General features: G+C 47.6%; 1 protein-coding gene across 1 annotated transcript; it reads left to right on the top strand.

Annotated features, from left to right (window-relative positions):
• Positions 1 to 1,073: 1,073 nt before the first annotated feature.
• On the top strand, positions 1,074 to 21,965 carry LOC121459430 (protein NipSnap homolog 1). The gene is made up of 10 exons (XM_041669190.1): positions 1,074 to 1,196; positions 12,648 to 12,775; positions 12,991 to 13,036; positions 13,294 to 13,388; positions 16,908 to 16,978; positions 17,121 to 17,261; positions 17,482 to 17,513; positions 17,829 to 17,923; positions 19,490 to 19,573; positions 20,937 to 21,965. The coding sequence occupies exons 1-10, from the start codon at positions 1,099 to 1,101 to the stop codon at positions 20,999 to 21,001; spliced, it is 855 nt and encodes a 284-aa protein (XP_041525124.1). The 5' UTR covers positions 1,074 to 1,098; the 3' UTR covers positions 21,002 to 21,965.
• Positions 21,966 to 22,355: the final 390 nt, after the last annotated feature.

The following is a 22,355-nucleotide window of genomic DNA, read 5'->3' as shown; positions in this document are numbered from 1 at the left end:
GACCCCAGGCACACAGAGTGGGAATTACCAGCCAGTGGGTTTGCATTTTTTGGTTGGTATATCTCTGTCTTTGGGTCCCCCAGGGGTCAGCAGGGTTTCCACCTCTGTTTGTGGGCTGAGAAATCAAATATAGGAGCCCAGATGAATAGATGGTGGAGAGAAAGCTTTTTTTTTTTTTTTTAATTATGTAGCCTTCATTATCTTGTCTCGGCTTAAGTTCTGGGATTACAGGTGTAAAGCATCACACTCGGGCTCTGGAGAGAAAGCATTCTGCTTGCCCAGAGCCTTAACCGCCAGACTTAAATAGCTCGGCTGTTAAAAGCCGGTACTGCTCTTGGAGAAGAACATGAGTTTGAATCCCAGCCCATTAGGATACCTCAAACCTCCTTTAAAACTCCAGCTCCAGGATTTCGGAGGCCTCTGACGCCTGTACACACACAAACGATTAAAAATGAAATAAATCTCTTTAGACGTTTAAAAAAGTAAGTGGTTTTTTTTTTTTTTTTTTTTTTTTTTTTTTTTTTTTTTTTTTTGGTTTTTCGAGACAGGGTTTCTCTGTGGTTTTGGAGCCTGTCCTGGAACTAGCTCTTGTAGACCAGGCTGGTCTCGAACTCACAGAGATCCGCCTGCCTCTGATAAAAAAGTAAGTGTTGGAGAGTGTCTGTTCTTTTGATGAGATAAACACTGCTGATGCCTTGACCCAGAACACAAACTACCTGTGAAGTCCTGCAGGGGTTCCACACCCCCTCCCCCAGCACCCTAGTAGGAAGGGAACTGACAGGCACACAAAACTTGTATACAATTTTGGGGTATGCAGACCCTCTTTGGTGTGTCCTCCGAATGTCCAAAACTTATTGTTCGACGCCCGCATTTACCGAGGTGAATTTTAAGGTACAGAGCGGGGAAAGGGCTGTTCAAGGGAACGGAGCCAGTTAGCTGCAGAGGTCCAGCAGCTCCGAGGTGTGGCAACGGATTTGGAAGGTTCCCATCTGGCTGTTCTTGAAAGGTAGGCTGGCGAGGAGGAGGCGTGGCTTTCTCTAGCCCCGCCCCCTCCACAGGGCTGGGGCGTGGCCTTCCTGCGACCTGCTCTGGTCCAACATGGCTCCGCGGTTGTGCATCATCTCTGCAGCGGTACGGCGGCTGCTGGGGAAGCAGGGACCCCGCGCTGGGGATCTCGCGGCTGCGGCTGCTGTGCGGTGAGAGGCCGACGGGGCCGACCGCGTGCCCGGAACAGGGGCAAGGGAGGGGGCTGGAATGAAGAGCAGACTCTTGGGTTTAGAATTCAGGGGTTAGAGGAGGAGCTGCCAGAATGAAGGCCTGAGGAGAGTCTGAGAAAGAATGAGGGAGGTGAAGAGATACGGGTAGGGTTTTATTTTTTAAGCAGGTTCACATTACATGTGATTTGAACTCGGAATCCTCTTGCCTCGGCCTCCTAGATATTACTGGCGTGCATTATCATGTCTTGCTGGACAGGTTCTTTGTCCTGTTTAGGACCTGGGTCTGGGCTGAGAATAAAAAATGAGGTGAGTGGGAGGGACAGGTCTTGAGCACTGGAGCGGGGAGTGGGGGAGCGAAAGCAGAGGACAGTGGTAGCAGCCCTCTAGTCTGTCCTTTGTGATTTGCCACGCGCTGGGGGCTTCTGGGCCAGGCAGCTCCTCCCTCAGGAAGTTGTAGGAGGAAGGAGAGGACTAGGGTACAGTGGGAATTCCCAAAGTGGTCCCTCACCCTGCACTGTACAGTGGGTCGACAGAAGGGGGTGGGAGTTGGTCAAGGTCAGTCTCTGAGCCCTTCGGAGGCTGCTCTGGAGGTAGGACCCAGGTCTCATGATGCACCCTGCACTTTGCACCACCGCTGGTGGAGAGAGACTCGGCTCTGGCTGTAGGGCTTGGCTGCCCCTGACTGGCTCTGGGCTGCTCCTCCCTCCTCCGTGCTGTGCCCTGTGCTAACCCTATCTCTGCATTTATCACCCTGAGCGCTTCTGACCCAGTGCTAACCTGTCCTTCCCTAGTCGGTCTCCTGTTTCCACAGCCCCGTACCCTCACAGGTTTGAGGACAGGGTAAGCGCAAAGAATATTTGCTAAAGAAGAGAAAACACCTGTCCTCACACCTGTGGAAAGGAATTCGCGTTCCTCCTGCCCCAGCCCGGGAGTGAAGCCATAGAGTCCCCCATTAGATCACTGTGCACGGGAACTTTTGGAAAGCGGAGATATCGGAGTTGGACTTGGGTCCGTCACCTCCATGCTGGATATAGAGGGAGAAGCTGACATTGGGGAAAAGCCTGGGTTGTGCCTGGTAAACAGCCTTTTGTGGAGGGATGACCTTGGATAGAAGGAGGAAACAGGACTTGTCTGACAGGATTGTTTTGTGTGTCTGGGAAAAGAATCCAGGAGCTCAGGTACGCTAGGCTGGTGCTCTTTCTTTGAAACCGTACTTTCTCATTGGATTGTTGAGGACTGAAGAAGTCATGTTTGTGTTACCCATTGCCCAAGTCTGGGCCTCAAGCAATTTCTGTCATTGTGAGAGTTGAAAGGATATCCAGAAAAACAATCTTCTTACATTAAAAAATTAGTTTGAGCCTGACCGTGGTGGTGCATGCCTTTAACCCAGCACTCGGGAGGCAGAGGCAGGCGGATCTCTGAGTTGGAGGCCAGCCTGGTCTACATATCCAACTCCAAGACAGATAGGACTACATAGAGAGACCATGTCTTACAAAACAAACAAAAAACAATTCTTTGGGGGACTAGAAAGATGGCATAGCACTGGTTGCTCTTTCTGCATACCCAGGTTGATTCACGGCTCACACATGAGACCACTTACAGTTGTCTGAAACTCCACTTCCAAGGGATCTGACACCCTCTTTGGGCCTTCATGGGTGTACAAGTGGTACACACACACACACACACACACACACAGGCAAAACACTCAAGCATAACAATCTAAAAATTATTTTGTGTGGATGTGCAAATGAACACTTGTATTCGTGTGTGTGTCTGTGTGTGTGCTTCCGCACATGCGTGTCTATTCTATGGCACATGTGGCCTCAGGGATCTAACTCCGGTTGTCAGTCTTGGCAGCAGGTGCCTTTACATCTCACTGGCCCAAGATCATCTGTTTTTTTTTTCTATAAAGAAATTTACTTTTTTTAAATGTGTGTGTAGAGAGGAGAGGAATGAGAACGTGCACAAGAATGCAGGTGCTATTGAGCTAGAAAAAGGAGCTAAATCCCTTGGAACTGGAGTTCCAGGCAATTGTGAGCCACCCTACTGATGTGGCGCTAGGAACCAACTCTCGGGTCCCCTACAAGAGCAGCTTTGTGTTCCCTTAACCACCAAGCCATATCCAGTCACAAGATCATCTCTGTTTTTTTGTTTTTATGAGACGGGTTTCTCTGTGTAGTCCTGGCTGTCCTGGAACTCACTCTGTAGACCAGGCTGGCCTTGAATTCACAGACATCTACCTGCCTTTGCCTCCTGAGTGCTGGGATTAAAGGCATGTGCCACCATTGCCTGGCACAAGGTCATCTTTAGGAGACCATGTTTTCCAGATGAATGGAGATACTGAGGCTGAGAAAAGAACAGTGGTAGGATCTTTAGTGTGGCACACACCCAGAGGTCACAATGGGATGGGGGAAGGGTTAGAGACACCTACTGCTTCTAATGTGGCAATCCTGTATGATTCTTGGTGAGCCTTGGTGTCTTTCTGTTACAGTGGGCATGGCAATCCCTGCTATGAGCTGTGAAGACACGCAGCATTTACCTATGATACCTACCCTTAATGATTTGCATCATCATCATCATCATTATTATTTGCCCTGGCCCCATATTGAGACCCAAGACCACCTTTTCTTGCTGATCTTCAGCCTGCTCCCTATCTTTCTGGAGTCACTCTTGGGGCTGGCAGTTCTACCAATGACCTATGGTAAAGACACTGCATGGCAAGCTCTTCACTTGGTGAACCAGCTTGCTGGCCCCTCATTGTTTAAAATTTTACTGTAAAAGGAGGGGTGAGCCGGGCGGTGGTGGCGCACGCCTTTAATCCCAGCACTCGGGGAGGCAGAGGCAGGCGGATCTCTGTGAGTTCGAGGCCAGCCTGGTCTACAAGAGCTAGTTCCAGGACAGGAACCAAAAGCTACGGAGAAACCCTGTCTCGAAAAATCAAAAAAAAAAAAAAAAAAGGAGGGATGAATATAATTAGAACACACTGTCCAAAATTCTCAAAGAATTAATAAGTTAAAAATAAATGTACTGTGAGGATTAACTTGTAGTATGTAGTAGCTGCTCAATATACAATGCTATTATCCAGGGTGCATACTTGTGCTCATGTCACTGGTAGACTGAGGCAGGGGGATCATGAGTTAGAAGCTAAGCCTGGGATATATAACAAGATTCTTTTGAAAGAAAAGAGAGAGAGAAAGAAAGAAAGAAAGAAAGAAAAAGGGAGAGAGAGAAGTTCGTGTTACTCCTACACTAATCTTGTTACTAACAAGCCTTTAGTAGTCATGGTGATTCTGCTTGTTTTTATGTGTTTATGATGTGTTCCCCCTGTGACACTGGGGCCTGAACACAGGACCTCATGTGTGCTAGGCAAGCACTCTTCCGCTGAGCTACACCCACAGCCCCAAACTTCGGTTCTCACAGCCGGAACACCTCTCTCTCGATAAGGAGAAATGTGGCAGCCAGCTCCAATTGAGAAGATGTTCAGGACCTAGAGAGCTGAGCATCCCGGTCTAGAAAGTTCCGAGGTTCTCGAGCCTTCACACTTGGAGCGGCATCAGGCCGTTGACTTCCATCCATTGCCAGTGCGAACGTGACGTGACGTCTACGATACCGTAGCCTCAGGAGATGGAAATGTTCTTGTCTAGGTGGAATAATTTCTGAGCTGTTGTGGCAGAAGCACTGTGCTAGGTCACGTGGGGAATGGAAGGGAGATAGTCTGCGGCTCCTGTATAGTTGTGGGAAAAGGCAGGGCTGTGTGGAACTAATGAAAGAGCCGAGGTGAAATTGTGGGCGAGTCTCACAGAAAAAGGCTGGACTGGTCACTGGGGCAGCTCCTTCTGATTCTTCTCAGGACTGAGGTTGAACTTAGGGCCTTGTGAATGCCAGGCAAGTGTTCTACCACAATGCTGTATTCCTCACCCTTTAACATTGCGTTTGAGATCTAGTCTCACAATGTTGCCCAAGCTGGCCTTGGGATTTAAGGTGTATGTCACCAAACCCCGCCTGTTTTCATCATCTCTAGCACTAATTCTGCTGTGATGGTTGAAATGGAAAGGTCCCTGAGTCTGAGTCCACATTCTAGGTCAGGGCTTCTCTTTACTTTCAGGCTTTAGTCTCTGTCTGGCCATCTGTCTGTCTTATCTGTTTGCATCTGCATCCCATTCATTTATTTCCCAAACATAGATTGAGTTTGTACTGTGTGTTAGCCTTGCTCCGGTTACTGGAAACACAGCCGAACATACCAAATCCACCCTTGTGAGGCTGCATCTGGTGAGGAGACAAACAATAAATAAATAAAGTGTAATAATCAAACAGAGGTTTTTTTTGGTTTTGGTACGTGATTCTTTTCTTTTTTTTTCAGTGCTGGAGATCGAACACAGGGTGTCATGCATGCTAGGTAGGCAGATATATTCTCCTATGGATCTTTTTTTTTTTAAAGATTTATTTATTTATTAAGTATACAGTGGTCTGCCTGCATACGTCCCTGCAAGCCAGAAGAGGGCAGCATATTTCATTACAGATGGTTGTGAGCCACCATTGGTTGCTGGGAATTGAACTCAGGACCTTTGGAAGTGCAGCCAGTGCTCTTAACCTCTGAGCCATCTTTCCAGCCCTCTCCGATGGATCTGTATGCCTAGCTCAGGCGTAGGGTTTTAGATGTTCCTGCAGTTCTCAACCTGGGGGTTATAACGCCTTTGGTGGTCGAATGACCTTTTCATAAGGGTTGCGTACCAGATATCCTGTATAATAGATATTTACATAAAGATTCATAACAATATCAAAATTAAAGTTATGAAGTAGCAACAAAAATAATTTAATGGCTGAGGTCACCACAACATGTAGAACTGTATTAAAGGGTTGCAGCGTTAGGAAAGTTGAGAACCACTGCTGTAGAACAAAACAAGGGAGCAAAGTGAGAAAGACTGGGCAGGGCAAGGGTAGGAAAACACCAGGAATTCACTAGAAAAGTAAAATTTGAACTCTTAAAAATGTGTACTTTGGGGCTGGAGCACTTGCTGCTGCTGTTGTAGAGGACCGGGGTTCAGTTCCCAGCACCCACACAGTGGCTCCCAGCCATCTGTAACTCCAGTTCCTAGGGATCTAATGCTCTTTCCTGGCCCCCATGTGGTGTACATACATACATCCAGGTAACATTCATACACATTAAATAAATATATCTCTTAAAAAAATAATGTTCTTGGGGGTGTTGGCTTGAAATGGAGAAACTCTCTGGGTCTGAACAAGTCCCTTATTAGATTTTTACTTATACAATAAACCATTTCCAACAACTAGGGTTGGAGAGATGACTTAGCAGTTAAGAGCACTGGCTACTCCTCCAGAGAACTGGGTTTGATTCCCAGCATCCACATGGTGGCTCACCGCTATCTATAACTCCAGTTCCAGGGGATCTGATATCATCTTCTGGCGTCCAGGGAGCCAACATGGAAGTGGTGCACAGACATACATGCAGGTGAAATATCTGTATACATAAAATGAAATAAAAATTAATGTAAAAGAAAAGGCCTAGCTGGGTGAGCTGCTGTGTTTTGCTACTAAACACATGGGGAATCAGACCTGCAGAATTAGAATGGCTGGAGGAGAGGGAAGGCATCAAAGCTTCAGGGACCTCACCTGTCCAGCCTTGAAGCCCCTGGGCTTGCTTTTCAGGACTGGCCACTGGATATTTACCTTGGCCATTAGTGATGTTAATGAGTTACTGAGAGCCTCGCTCTGGAGCAAAGGTCTTGGTGGGCAAATAGAGCCACTTTCCTCCCTGTCACCACCTCCTCCTGGGGAGTCAGTCACACCATTCAGAGCAAAGGCCATGCCCTTCAGTGTCCCACCTGAGGGACTGGTTGTCAAGGAAAGTGCTGTTCTCTGGTTTTCCATATTCCCTTGGCAAGTTCCTTAAACTGTGAGCTAATTCATCCTGAAGGTGGCAGTAGTAGAACCCACACTCTAAGGTTGCATAGCTTCCTGCAGTGAAGTTCCCAGAGCCTGGCTCAGGCACCCTAAGTCACCATGCATCCCATCTAAGGACTCGTGTCCTTTTGCTCTTTGCTGTGAACAAATACATGCACAATAACTGAAGGAGCCCATGGTGTTAGACGTGTTTACGCCAGCATTCTTCTCGCTTTATGAAACGCTATCTTTTCTCTCCCAGGCAAGCAGCAGAGTCCTCATTGCTGTCAGCTACCTTTCCCATGACAAGGAGCAGCTTAAGAGAGAAGGGCCTACTGTGTTTGAGCGAACAGTCCACGATGGCGGCCAGCTGCTCGTGTTGTATCTGTAGTCAGGAGTCAGGAGAGATGAACTCAAGGGCTCAGTAGGCTTTCCTCCTCCCCCCGTTTTCTCTTTTATTCAGTCTAGGTCTCTAGTCACTGAGTGGGGTGAGTCTTCTCAGTTAAGCCGCCGGAAACACCTCACAGAGGTGACCAGAGGTGTGTCTCCTAGGTTATCCCAAGCCCAGTCAGGTGAACAATGGCGATCAGATATCACACCCTTTGCTCATGTTTTACTTATCTCCTAGCAGCTCTTGTCAGAAGATTTGAAATGGAGTGCACGCCTTTATTTTTATTTATTTTTTAAAAATATTTTTATGGTTTATTTAACTTTATTTTATGTGCATTGGTGTGAAGGTGTCAGATTCCCTGCAACTGAATCTTTAGACAGTTGTAAGCTGCCATGTGGGTGCTGGAATTGAACCCGGGTCCTCTGGAAGAGCAGTCAGTGCTCTTAACCACTGAGTCATCTCTCCAGCCCGGCACACGCCTTTAATCCCAGCACTTGGGAGGCAGAGGCAGGCAGATCTCTGTGAGTTCCAGGACAGCCAGGACGGTTTCACAGAGATCCTGTGTCAAAAAAACAAAACAAAAAAACACCAAAGAAAAAGAAGTGGAAGATTTCAGCAACAGACCACATCCATAGATACTTATTTCAGGATAGTGTTTTAGTTTATCATTGTTAATTTCTTACTATGCTTAGCCTATAAATGAAATTTCATCATAATTTTAAACACATGTATGAAAAATGCATTACTTATAGATTAAGCTTTATCATAAATTTGTGCATATAGGAAAGAAGCATAGTGTTTGCTATGTGAGACACTTTTGGGAAGGGTGATGACTTAGCCATAGAGGAATTTACCGAGTCGTGAACAGAGAACTTGCTGAAATGCACTTTAAGAAAAAACGAGTTCCCAGAGAGGGAAGTCGCTCCCCTGGAAAGGGTTGGGAGCCCTTTCCATAACAGATAAGGGGACATTGCTTGGTCTGACCTTTGTGAGGCTCTTGTTCAGGCTTATGTTTGAGGGAACAGATGGGCTTCTCATTATCTTAATAGTAAATTTTATGACAAAACTTGTTTTCCTTGAACAGACCATTTGTGTAATGTTCCATGAGTCAGGAGGGGTTAGTTCCAATTGTCTGTGTAAGATGTGGATCTGGGCTGGTGAGATGGCTCAGTGGTTAAGAGCACTCACTACCCTTGCAGAGGACTAGGGTCAGTTCCCTGTATACACATGGTGGCTCACAACCATTTCTAACTCCAGTTCCAGCAGATCAAATCCTTTCCTTCTGGTCTTCATGGGTGCAGCATGCATGTGGTACAGTTACTTACTGGCAAAACATTCATACACATTTAAAAAATAATTGGTGTGGTGGTGCACACCTTTCATTCCAGCACTGGGGAGTCTGAGGCATGGGGACCTTTGAGTTCCACAGAGTGAGTTCCAAGACAGTCAGGGCTACACAGAGAAACCCTGTCTTGAAAAACAAAACAAAAAAGAAGCATAGATTAGGCCAGACGTTGAGTGGGGCTTTTGCTTTTATTTTGGCCTCTTTTGTTTACATTCCCAAGACAATTGAGTAAGGTCAAGTCATTGACAAGAGATCCTCCTAAGTGGAGGCTTCACAGGGCCCTGGTTGGAGCTGCTGGTTCAGTCACTGCAGGATCGTAGGATGGTAAAGCATAGAAGGCTCTGGAGCACCCCTCCCCCCTCTTTTTTTTTTTTAAGGTGAAGGAATGGCTATCTCAAGAGATAGAAGTCCAGACTGTGGCATCATTTGGAAATTATGAGGTTTTCAGAGGTGAGAGACAGGTGTTGTTATGGATGGTGATGGTTGATATCCCTGAAGACTATACAGTCTGTAGCTTAATTGTCTATATGTGGTAAAATAGTAATTGTACCAGAAGGGTAAGAAGTGAGGGTCAAAAAAGAAAGGTGAGCCGGCAGTGGCGGTGCGCCTTTAATCCCAGCCCTCAGGAGGCAGAGGCAGGCGGATATCTTTGAGTTCGAGGCTAGCCAGGTCTACAGAGCTAGTTCCAGGACAGGCTCCAAAGCTACAGAGAAACCCTGTTTCAAAAAAAGAAAGAAAGAAAGAAAGAAAGAAAGAAAGACAGACAAGAAATAGGAGCTTGACTATTTAAGGAAGTGTTGAAGTTGAGGTGTTAGGGGCTGAAGCAGATTTCCTGATACAGGTAGAAAACTGTCCGGTCTATTAGGATCTAGTGTTGGTTATTGGAGAGAGGAGAATTTGAAGGGCTCTTTTGAGAGGAGGTATAGTTTTGTCATAGACTTGATATGTTGGGACAAGCAGTTGGTCAGGCTTGATTGAACTGAGTTTTTTTTCTAGAGTTTTATCAGGCAGAGCAAAGAGTAAACATCTGTGAGACCTGTCTGTTGTCTTGGAATTGGGGGTTTGGCAAAGGTACACTATTTATGTCTCTAATAGAAGAGTAAAGCTGCACCACTAAAGAATGCCTATTGGGTTGGGTATTGGTGGTGCACACCTTTAATCCCAGCACTTGGGAGGCAGATTTTAGTGACTTTGAGGCCAGCCTGGTCTCCAAAGTGAGTTCCAGGACAGCCAGGGCTATTAAAAGTTTGCCTGTGGGATGGGACCTCTTGTGGCCTCAATTCAAATGAGCCTGGCTTACTAGGCCAGCATTTGAGAAGACTACACCCTGAACTGGTGAGAGAGGAGATAGAAAGAAGTGGATGTAGGTTACATTTGACTATGAGAGTGTTGGGAGAGGTGTGCTAAGCCCACGGAGCTAGAGTTCTATGGGAAATATGGATAGAGGGAAATCATTAATTGCATCCGTTTAAATAAGTGGCTGAGTAGGAAATGCAGTCGGGTAGGAGTTAGGACAAGCAAAGGCAGTAGTCCTCCATGAGGGTCCAGGTGTGTTAGTTGAGGAGTTTATGGGTCTTTTGGGGACGGTAAAGCAGGAGGGACTGAGACCAGAAGGAGCAGAATAACACGTCAGAATGGTTAAAAAATGACACTATTGGAGCCGGGCGGTGGTGGCGCACGCCTTTAATCCCAGCACTCGGGAGGCAGAGGCAGGCGGATCTCTGTGAGTTCGAGACCAGCCTGGTCTACAAGAGCTAGTTCCAGGACAGGCTCCAAAAAACCACAGAGAAACCCTGTCTCGAAAAACCAAAAAAAAAAAAAAAAAAAAAAAAAAATGACACTATTGGGTGATTTCAGGAAGGCAGGTAAAGAGTGTGACAGGAGTCATCGGGAAAGGTGCGGCCAAACACTAGGCCAGGTATAGGGGCCCGAGCTATTGGAGTGAGGGGTGTGAGATCTTTTTAATTATTTAACATTTATTTATTTGTTTTATGTCTATGGGTGTTTTGCCGGCTTGTATGTCTGAGCATCATGTGCATGCTTGGTGCCCTGTGTGTCCAGAAGAGAGCACCAGATTTCCTGAGACAGGAGGGCTAAACAGTTGTGAGCCACCATGTGGGTGCTGGGAATTGAACCTAGGTCCTCTGGATGAACAGCCAATGCTCTAACTGCTGAGCCATCTCCAGCCTGGAGGTGAATGTTTTGTTGTTGTTGTTGTTGTTTGTTTCTTTTTTGAGACAGGTTCTCTGTAATAGCCTTGACTGACCTGGAACTCATTCTATAGACCAGGGTGGCTTTGAACTCACAGAGATCCGCCTGCCTCTGCCTCCTGAGTACTGGGATTAAAGGGATGTATCTTCACACCTGGGTATGAGATCTTAAAAGTGCAGTTGGGAGGAAAAGTGGTCTGAGGAGTGTCTTAATTGTGAACTTAGAGAGCTTCTAAGAGTTAGATTAAGGGGGCTGGAGATGGCTCAGTGGTTGTGGCTGCTCTTGTGGAGGACCCAGGTTTGAATCCCAGCACCCATATGGCAGCTCACAAACATCTGTATTTCCAGTTCCAGGGGATCTGACACTTCTGCTGACCTCCGTGGGGTCCTCTGAGCATGTGTCGCAGAAACTTACACTTGGGCACACATGCCCATAAAATATCTATATAAAAATAAAAAGAACTAGATTAACCATCTCAGCCTTTTCAGATGATAGAGGGTTGCCAAACAAGCATGGAAATCATACCATAATTTTGATGCTTTCATTTAATTCTATTTTTTTTTTTGGTTTTTTCTTTCTTTTTTTTTTTTAATTAATTAATTTTTTTTTTTTTTTGGTTTTTTTCCAGACAGGGTTTCTCTGTGGCTTTGGAGCCTGTCCTGGAACTAGCTCTTGTAGACCAGGCTGGTCTCGAACTCACAGAGATCCGCCTGCCTCTGCCTCCCAAGTGCTGGGATTAAAGGCATGTGCCACCATTGCCCGGCCTTTCATTTAATTCTTAATCTTGAAAAGGAAAGCTAAGCATTTTCAGACTGTAGGCATGGGGTGGGAGGGGGAGGGGCAAAGCAAGGCAATGTTCTAGAGAATGGTGGGTGGTGGCCTGATAGGCTCTCCCTTCCTCTCTCCCCTCTGCTTACAGAATTTGCTTCTTCCATTGCATCACGAATGCTGGGAATATTTTATATGCGGCCATTATGCTAGGGGAAAGTGGCGAGGCTTAGTTGCGTTTCCTGAGAACGTGGAAGAGCGGGATTGGGGAGTGGAGTGGAAGGCTGTTGGTCAGCTTGGTTGTTATCCTAAAAACTGTCAGAGTGGGCCTGGCAATGAATAATGGGCACTCCAGTTAGAAGCCTGGTGGCTTCTAGTAGGGTCAGAATCTCTGAGACACGTCTAATCAGGGCAACATGGGCAGTGAGGAGGAGACCTAGGGTCTTTGTCATCTCATCAAGGGTCCCATCTGGTGGGCATCAGGCACGGTGAGTTTGGGCGTTTCTCCTCTTAGCAATAGACTGTGACGTGTGGCTGGAGAACCCCCGGGCAGGGAGTGAAGGGAGAGAGGTGGGAGGCACAAATTCTCTCCTGGTCTCCTGGGCCCTACAAGGATACAGATGCAGACTGAACAGCTGGAATCTCTAGAAGGCACCGTCTGCCCAGGTGATGACACTGCACTCTAACTGCCGTGGGATTCCATGGCTGATTTCAGAAATGTAGGCCATCGGATCAAGGAGCAGCACACAGGCGCAGGGGGATAGCTAGGGCTCCCGTGTCTCCACGTGGCCCTCTCAACCCCTCTGTTCTGCAGCTTCTATTCCAAGGACAGCGAAGGCAGCTGGTTCCGCTCCCTCTTTGTTCACAAGGTGGATCCTCGGAAGGACGCCCACTCCACTCTGCTGTCCAAAAAGGAGACTAGTAATCTCTACAAGATCCAGTGTGAGTAGCTGCTAAGCTGGGCAGCTGCACCTCAGGTTTCTCTTTTGTGGTGGGTTCGGGGTAAAGAGCTGTGATACTGGAGATGAGAGGATGAGGATCCCGGATGCTGTCCTGAGAGCCTTGGCCCGATTTGGGACCCGCTCACCCGGACACATACATAGAAGCGTGTGTGAGTACCGCATGCATTCACTTCTGCTCTCTGTCCTGCATTGCAGTTCACAATGTGAAGCCCGAATGTCTGGATGCCTACAACAGTCTGACGTGAGTCCTCCCTCTCCTGTTCCCAGCCACTGTTGGGAGGTAGGGGTAGGGCCCTCTTTCCCCAAGAAGACCTTAAATCATTCTCTGCTTCATTCTCCTACTTAAGTCAAGGAGGGTGGATTCTAGAGCTGGAATGTCTTCCCCACCTGTTTCTTAGAGAGGAGACAAACTTAGCCCCAGGGCCTGAGTTGGAACCTTTACCTCCCGGCCCCTAGTGGTCAGTGCAAGCCCTGCTCCTTCTTGTGCCCCTCCCACAGGGAGGCTGTGCTGCCTAAGCTGCACCTGGATGAGGACTACCCCTGCTCGCTTGTGGGCAACTGGAACACATGGTACGGGGAGCAGGACCAGGCAGGTGAGCTTCCCTTGTGCCACCATGGCCTCCTAGCCCGGGTCTCCAGCAGCTCCCATATCTGACTGCCCTCTTCTTTCCACAACGTCTCTGTCTCTGGGGGTATGGGGAAGTGTGTTTCTCTCACACCCCATTGCCCCACTCAACCTCTTGTGGCTCCTCGGTGCTCTCAAGCAGCCCGTGGGGTCGGTGAGTCCGTCCTTGCCCAGTCCACAACCCCACTTCACTACCCCTCTGCTCACTGTGCTGCCGGCCTATGATTCGTCAGCCCAGACAGAATGGCTCTATTTACCTTATAGGTGGCTGAACTGAAGTGTTTTTTTTCTCCCTTGCCTGCTTTACTTGGTTTGATTTCCCTGTTTTTTGTTTTGTTGAGATGGGGACTCACTGTGTAGTCCAGACTGGCCTCTAGGGCATACTCTTCCTGCCTCAGCCTCCTGAGTGCTGAAATGGTCTGATCACTTGTGGAGGTCAGCAGACAATGTTCTTTTCTGCACCTTGTTGAAGCAGGGTCCCCTTTGTTTCCGTGTGCACTGTGTGCACTCCAGGCTAGATTTCAGCTGTGCATGTGTGTGCTTCCGTACCTAGCTTTCTCACTTGGGTTCCAGGGATCAAGCCCTGATTGTCTGGCTTATGTAGCAAGAGGTTTTGGCTGCCGAGCCATCTTACCAGCCCTTGCCTGTCTTACTGTTTTATATTTTGGTGTAGACATGGCATCCTTCTGAAAAACTGGATTCTTTGCATTTTTTTTGCTGGATCATGTACTATCCTTGCTGGGTCAGGCTCTATCCCTGGCTCTTTTACCTCTTGCCTCTTCATTCCCTGATCATGTGTCCCTGTAGCTGCCAAAATACTTGCCTGCCTTCTCGTATAGGTAGTGAGTTTTGGGGGTCAGGGCTATGTCTCTTTGCAGTATTTAATACTCAATATAAATATTTCCTCTCTTTAAAACATTTCATGCTGAGGAGTAGGGTAGGCTAAAGTGATGGCTCAGGGGTTAAGAGCACTGGCTGTTCTTCCCGAGGACTCAGGTTCCATTCCAGCACATGCATGGTGGCTTGCAAGTGTCTGTAACTTCAGTGACAAGGGAATCTCACACCCTCTGCCAGCCTCCACAGGCATGCATGCACACAGTGCACAGACATGCATGGAAGCCAAACACCTATACTCATAAAATTCAAAAGTAAATAGTCCCTCGCAAACTTACTTTCAAAAACTTATTGCTGGGGCCTGGCGGGGTGTCTAAGCAGTTAAGAGCACTTTTTGTACTTGCAGAGGACCTGAATTCAATTTCTGAATCCAACTATTACACAACCATCCGTAATTCCAGTTCTGGGGAATCTACGTCATCTTCTGAGCTCCATGGACACCAGGCACACACATGGTACACACCACATGCATTCAAGCAAAGCGCTCATACTCATAAACTTAATCTTGAAAAAAAAATTGTTGTTTTAAAAGCTCATGCTGACTGACTCCTGTAATCCTAGGACTTAGGAGACTGAAGCAGAAGGATTACTGTGAATTTGAGGACACGTTGGTCAACAGAGTGAAAGCCACACCAGCCAGGTCTACAGAATGAGACTATGTCTAAAAAATTAAACCCAAACTTAACTAAAACAACCAAAAAATTCACAGTTCCTCAGTCATCTTTGACACATTCCAGTTGTCCACGGATAGATCTGCCATTGATGATAGCTGTAAACATTTCCCGAGTGCCACAGCCATTACAGACAATCCTCTGAGCCTCTCTTGCATATGCCCAGCAATGGGGCTCATAACCCCATAAGCCAACCTGTCTCAGTCCTGATAAATGTGTGTCTAATAAAAAACAACCTGTAAACCTAGTGTGTGTACACATTTGTAATCCCAGTTCTTGGGAAGTAGAAGCAGGAGGTTCACCGTAAGTCCAGGGCCAGCTTAGTCTACATATCAAGTTCAGGTCAGTGGGGCCTCATAGAGACCCTGACTCAAGAAATAAAATAGGAAGTCTGTACACAGAGAGTTCTGTAAGTACCTGTTCTGTGTGGATGGCATGTGTATGGAGGTCATGTGTACGTTGGCATCTCTGTATGTATCCTCCTAACCACAGGCTGGTGTATTCGGGTATCCCAGTCCTTTCCCACCCTTGCCTTCTTTCCTCCACCCCTTTTTACACAGCTCAGGCTGACCTTGAACCTTCTGATTCTTCTGTCTCCATCCTAATGTGTGTCACCAGCCCAGTTTTATGGGAATTTGATCCCAGGGCTTTGTGCAGGCTACTAGTTGATCTATATCCCCAGCCTGCCTCCTTCCTTCAGAAGGTAAGGTCTCCCTCTGTTACCCAGATATTGGCTCAAGGCATCATCCTGCATCAGCTTTCCAAGTGGCTGGAACTATGTGTCCCTGTCTCCATACATAGCTGCAGTTTTTATTTTTCTCTTAAGTTCACTGCTTTGGAACATTCTTGTTTTGTAATTGGTTGGTTGTGTTTTGCAGTGCTAGAAATGGAACTTAGGTCCCCTGCTGTTGTTGGTTGTTCTCCTATTTGGACCCTTATGGGCTCTTTTTTTTTTTTTTTTCCCCTTATGGGCTCTTTTGAAGAACCTGTTACCCAGCTCCCAAATAAATCACATCACAGAAGCTTTTTATTACTTAGGAATGCCTGGTCTTAGCTTGGCTTGTCTCTAGCCAGCTTTTCTTATCTTCAATTAGCCTGTCTGCCTTTTGCCTCTGGGCCTTTACCTTTCCTTACTTCTGTGTTTCTTGCTTTACTCCATGGCTGACCATGTAGCTGATCCCTGACATCCTCCTCTCGTTCTCTTTCCTCCTCCTCTTTCAGCCTTCTTGTTCCTCCTGTTTATCCTCTCTGCCTGCCAGCCCTGCCTATCCTTGCTCCTGCCTCGCTGTTAGCCATTCAGCTTTTTGTTAGACCATCAGGTGTTTTAGACAGCCAAAGAATCACCGCTTCACAGAGTTAAACAAATACAACATAAACAAAAACAACACATCTTTACATCATTAAACAATGTTCCACAGCATAAGCGAAAGTAGCACACCTTGAAATGATAATCCCCAACACCTACTATTAGACAAGCGCTCTACCACTGAGCTACAGCATCAGCCCTCTCGGAGTGTTCTGTTCAGCCCTGTGTTTCCTGGTGTTCCTAGGGTGGAAGACACTCAGATCACCTTCTGTTTGGTTTTGCTTGTGATGCTGTAGATGAAACTCAGGTCCTTCTGTGTGCCAAGCATGTGTTTTAGCAGCGGTTACCCCCCATCCTCATCTAATCGTCTTGTTGGTGCTCTTTGAGAAATGGTGGGATTTGTGGGTGAGGACATGGAGTCCTAGAAGGGTCGAAGAATAATACCCAAGCAGAACAAAGCTAGTGGTCTCCTGGGCTTGCATCTAAGGTCATCCCCCACCCAGTGCTACTCTTCACCAAGACAAAGGGCACCAGGAGACCCCTGCTCTGCTGTCTTGGTGCTGGTTAGTCGGGCAGGCTCTTGGTAGCCCCTTGACCTGTATCCTATCCCCAACAGTGCACCTATGGCGGTTCTCAGGTGGCTATCCAGCCCTCATGGACTGCATGAACAAGCTAAAAAACAACAAGGTATCCCAGCATCCTGTGTGCATGTTGCTTCCAGCCCAGCCCTGTGTGGAGGGGAGTGTGGGAGATTCCTCTAACCCACAGAGCACACTGACAGGGTAGCATAACCCCCCTGGCTACTGTGCCTACAATGCCTTACATTCAGGAGTACCTGGAGTTCCGAAAGGAACGGAGCAAGATGCTGCTGTCCAGGAGAAACCAGTTGCTTCTGGAGTTCAGCTTCTGGAATGAACCACAGCCCAGAGCTGGCCCCAACATCTATGAACTGAGGACATACAAGCTCAAGGTATCTGGCTTCCGACAAAGCCCCTCTTGCTTGCTTCCCCTCTGTTGTGATGCTCCTCCCTCTTTATGAGCTCAGAGCAGAGAGAGGTATGTGGTGCGTTCCTGTGTTCCTGTGCGTAGCTGCACACCAGGCGTGAATCAGGCTAGTTTCCCATCCCTGCCCCTGTGATGTTGGGAGTCCAAGGTGGTGCTCACTTCCTCCTCCTCTGGATCTCTTTCAGCCAGGAACCATGATTGAGTGGGGAAACAACTGGTAAGTGGGAGCACTCGTGTTGGAAATGTGGTGGTCCCTGCTGTCCTGCCCCATTTGGCTCCCAGTGGGCTCTCTTAGGGCATGTTACAGGGAACCCAGCATGCTCTGTTCCTCCCAGATCTCAGAGAAGGAGCCACCTGCACAGTGCAGATTCTGTAGAGGAAAGTGCTGCCAACCAGTCAGCGCTGCACCTCCAGAATCCATGCCCTGGGCCCCACTTTGATCCCACCCATAAAGTGTGGCCAGTGAATCAGCCTGGGCTACCTTGAGGGACCATTGGGTGGGCCTCTGTCCCATGTTCTCTGCTGTCTCCAGGGCTCGGGCCATCAAGTACCGTCAAGAGAACCAGGAGGCAGTGGGAGGCTTCTTTTCACAAATAGGAGAGCTCTATGTCGTGCACCACCTATGGGGTAGGTTGGAGACACTCAAGGGGCCCCCTTTGTCCCCTGTCACTCATAAAACGTGTGGAGGCGTTTGTGTTCCTATTGCTCTTGCATCCTAGCTGAGGGAGTTGCAGCCTCAGACAAACTAGAAAAAAGGGCCCAATTTTACATAACAGATGCTGCAGGAGACTACTAGGCAGGGGGCCGGGTGGTGGTGGAGGCCGCAGAGCGCGCCCTTTAATCCCAGCACTCAGGAGGGCAGAGGCTGGCTGATCTCTGTGAGTTTGAGGCCAGGCTGATTTACAAAGTGAGTTCCAGGACAGACTCCAAAGCTACAGGGAAACCCTGTCTCGAAAAACCAAAACCAAACAAACAAAACAAAAAAAAAAAATTAAAAAAGAAAGAAAGAAAGAAGCACAGGGACCTTAGTGGCTTGGATAGACAAGGTCCTTCTGGAGGGCAAAATACGAGTCCTGAACTGACGGTGAGGAAGCCAGCTATGAATTGCTGGGGGAAGTCGCAGCAGAAGGAGCAGCATGTGAGAGGCCTTCACTGAGTGGAAACGAGGAGGACTTGGAGGGAACTGGGAAGAGAGTATATGTATGGGACGGATGGAGGAGGACAGCCACCAGATCAGGCTGGGCCTTGCAGGCCGTGGGAATTTATCATGGATGATAAATAAAATAAAATAAAAATAAATAAAAGCTGGGGTTTATCATGGATGTGGTGGGTGGAGGCAGCAGCAGCATCTAAGTTCTGAAGCTGCCATGCTCCTTTCCAAGAGTGCCTGGCGGGGAAGCAAGGTTGGAAACTGGGCATGGGAAGGTGCTTGCTTTAGTGCACCAGGTAGGCACGGGCTGGCTTCAGGTCATGGCAGTGGTGTGCTGAGACAGATGAATTGGTCTAAAGATTGAATCGGTGGGACCTGAGATGAACTGCTGGAGGAAAAAGGAGAGCATTCAGATTCTTCCCTGAGCAGCTGTATGTCCTTTTCTAAGACAAGGAGGTCAGAGGGAGCAGCTAGGTCATGGGGTTGAGGTGTAACTGTGGCCTCTGGGAGTGTTATATTTAGGATGCTGGTGTTGGGCCAGTCAAATGGTGGTAAAGGCATTTGCCACCAAGCCTGACAACCTGAATTTGATTCCCAGGACCCTCATGGCAGGAGTGATCTGACTCCTGCAACTTATCTCCTGATCACCATATACTCTTCACTCTGAATAAATAAATAAATGCAATAAAAATTACAAAATACAGATGCTCCCAACTAGAAATGTCACAAGGGCACCAGATATAGGAGTTCACAGGAGAGTTTGAGAGTGGAAATAGAAAGAGTTACTAGCATACATATATGCTTCAAAATCCTTAATCCCTACCACAGGGCCTTTGTACATGCGTGTGCCACTATTGCCCGGATGAAATTAATCATTTTAGTATGTGCAACTGGATGATAGTGACAGCTGTGTTTATTGACAGTCTAAGGAGGAGTACCTAGGGATGAAGAGATAGTAGGGCAGGGTTTGGAGCAATGGAAGGGTCCCTGCACTGAGGAAGGGATCCGATTCTCTAAGGAATGAACCTGTGCCTTTCTCACAGCCTACAAAGATCTGCAGTCTCGGGAGGAGACTCGAAATGCGGCCTGGAGGAAGAGGGGCTGGGATGAAAATGTCTACTACACAGGTGGGTGTCTGCTCTGCAGGTGGTCTGTTCTGCAGGTGGATGTCTGCTCTGCAGGTGGGTGTCTGCTCTGCCTGTGGTCTGCTGGGAGACCAGAGGGTGCAGATCTCTGCAGGCAGCTGCAATCCCTTGGTTACCTCCAGTGTGGGAACACACTGTTTTCTTTGTTCTGTTGTGCACCATCGCCCACCCAATCTTTTCTATTGCCTTTTGCATTACCTTGCTGTGTTGCCCAGACTTATTCTGGGTGGACCTTCTTCCTCAGTCTTCCAAGTTGCTGGGATTGCAGGCCTATACCACTGTGCTCAAGTAGGAACTTACTTTGACATGCATTAGTAGGCGTTTGTCTTTGTTAGTGGGGTACACATTCCACATGATACAATCCGCCCTGAGGCTTTAGGACTCACACAGGCAGGTGATCTCTGGGTCAGCTGTGCCCCTCACAGAAGCAGCTGTTCCTAGTCAGATGGTAATGCAGATGCTGTTTCTGCAGGAAAGTGCTTTGCCCTGATCTACCATCAAAATATGCAGCAATTTTTTTGAACCCACATAGAGACATAAACATTACAAAAAAAAATGGGTAAAATTTCTTTAAAAAAAAAATCTGACCTCCTGGGGACTTTCTGTTGACACCCATACCCCCATGGGCATGACCTCCCTAGCTGTATGAGGGGCAGTTGCTCTAAATCAAGCCTCAGCCCTTACAGCTCTCACCTTGCCAGTGTGTACCACTACAGTTCTCTTTGATCTTTGGTTGTTGGTGCTGGAGGTGGAGTCCAAGACCTCATACATATTCATCAGCATTGCCCTCATCATAGAACTATGCCCTAGGCCTTAGAATTACTTTTCTCCTGGGCAGTGATGGCGCATGTCTTTAATCCTAGCACTCGGGAGGCAAAAGCAGGCAGATCTCTGTGAATTTGAGGCCAGTATAGTCTACAGAGCTAGTTCCAGGGCAGGCTCCAAAGCTACATTGACCCCCTCCCCAAAATTCTTTTCTTCAAATCTTCCTATGTTATCCTTAATGTGGCTTGCCCTTGCTTTTATCTTATTTGGCTTAGTGTGCTTTGTTTGTTCTGGAAGCGAGGGTAGAATCCAAGGGCTCATACGTGCTAGGCAGCCGCACTACCATTGAGCTACCTCTCAGCCCTATGGTAGTTTTTTTTTTCCCACATACATAAGAAAATGGATAAAATTATCTAAAAAAAAAATCCAGCTCATTAGCACCTAAATCCTTATGCCATTGACCATTCTCAGAAGTCAGAAGGGACCTTTTCCAATCACAGGTTTTGAGAGTTTTTAGGCTGGAACCAAGAGTACTTGGCTTGCCTCAGGCACCCGGTAACCTCTGCTTCTCTCTCCATAGTCCCCTTGGTTCGACACATGGAGTCACGAATCATGATCCCTCTGAAGATTTCTCCTCTCCAGTGAGGCTGGCCCTGCCTCCACCTCCTTCCCTTCCTTCTTTGGAGCAAGCTGGAACAGAAGAACTTCTAGGCCTGCTGGCATAGTTTTCTCTCAGCTTTGGAAGAATTCTACTGGGTTGTGTTCAGCTTGGAAAAGCTGTTTCCTAAGAACTTACAGTTCTGTCTATACCTGCCCCCACCTCTTTCCCAGGCCAGAAGAGTTTCAAATTCCCATAATGAAGAATAGCAACCTTTTAGCCATTCACTCGTTTCCCTGAGACTCCTTGTCTCCAGGCCGTCAAGTCCCCAGCTAACACTGTGGACATGGCTTAGTTTAACAGGTGGCATAACTCATAGTTAAGAGGTGGGGTGCGACGAGATATCAGACCAGGTATGGCCTCATGGTCTCTACTCGTTAAAAAAGCAAGTCTGAGCCTTAACAATGTGGAACTGCCATAAACTCTGAAGTCATCGAAGTTAGGAGGAGACCCAAAATTCTGAGAGGGGCTGGGAAAGGGATGGAAGGGAGGGAGGAGGACTTAGGTACGCGACACAGACTTGAAGCAGGAACCCAGAAGCTGGAACATAGGACTCAGCTTTTGAGTTTGAAACAGAACTGGAAGAGACCAGAGATGACAGAACTCCTTAGGGAGAGGGCCCTAAGAGAGATGGAGAGGCTTAGCCATTCTTTCCTATAATGCAGTTAAAACTGGAATTTGTGTTCCAGCTCTTCTGTACTTTCTCCTTCCTCCAGGCAGACATGCAGCTAGAGACCTATATTCCCGTCTTGAATTTCTTCCCCAACTTGACATTCTGTCAGCCAAACCCTCGTTTTACAGAACCACCAGGCCTGCGGAGTGGGTTCAGTGATTCTGGGGTCTCTTCAGTGACCCCCTTACCTCATGAACCCCAGCTTAGCATGGTTTTGTTACTGTACCAGGGAAATGTGCTGGGATAGTTGATGGAACCAAATTAAATATTTACTGTAAGTTGTGTGGTGTCTTCCTCTGCGAGGAATCTCAGCAGTTGTTCAAGGTGGGAAGCTTCCAGGTGGCTGAGGCATAACGTGCCCTTGATCTTAGAGAAGACATCTTCATCTTCACCCCAGGGCAAGAGAAGAAACTGTTTCTGCACCACCCGGTATTCATACACACTTCAAGCCCCAGACAAGCAGGATTTACTCCAGAAATACCAGGGATAAGAAACACGGGAAGTTTTTGAATACTGCATTGGAATGACGATTTTTGTCTTTGGAAAAATCAAACCTAACATGAAAGTGATTCACTTGTGGAAGGCGGAATAGGTGTAACAAGGGATTATGCCCCTGCCTAAGTTACTGCCGCCTACGGTGTAGTAACTCTGACAGAGTCAAGAAGTCA

Source organism: Microtus oregoni, unplaced genomic scaffold, assembly GCF_018167655.1.
Source record: "Microtus oregoni isolate MIOR12 unplaced genomic scaffold, Mior012 000019F_ref0000042, whole genome shotgun sequence".
NCBI lineage: Eukaryota > Metazoa > Chordata > Mammalia > Rodentia > Cricetidae > Microtus > Microtus oregoni.
The sequence above is the reverse complement of the archived record's forward strand: the minus strand, read 5'-3'. Positions and strand labels throughout refer to the sequence as shown.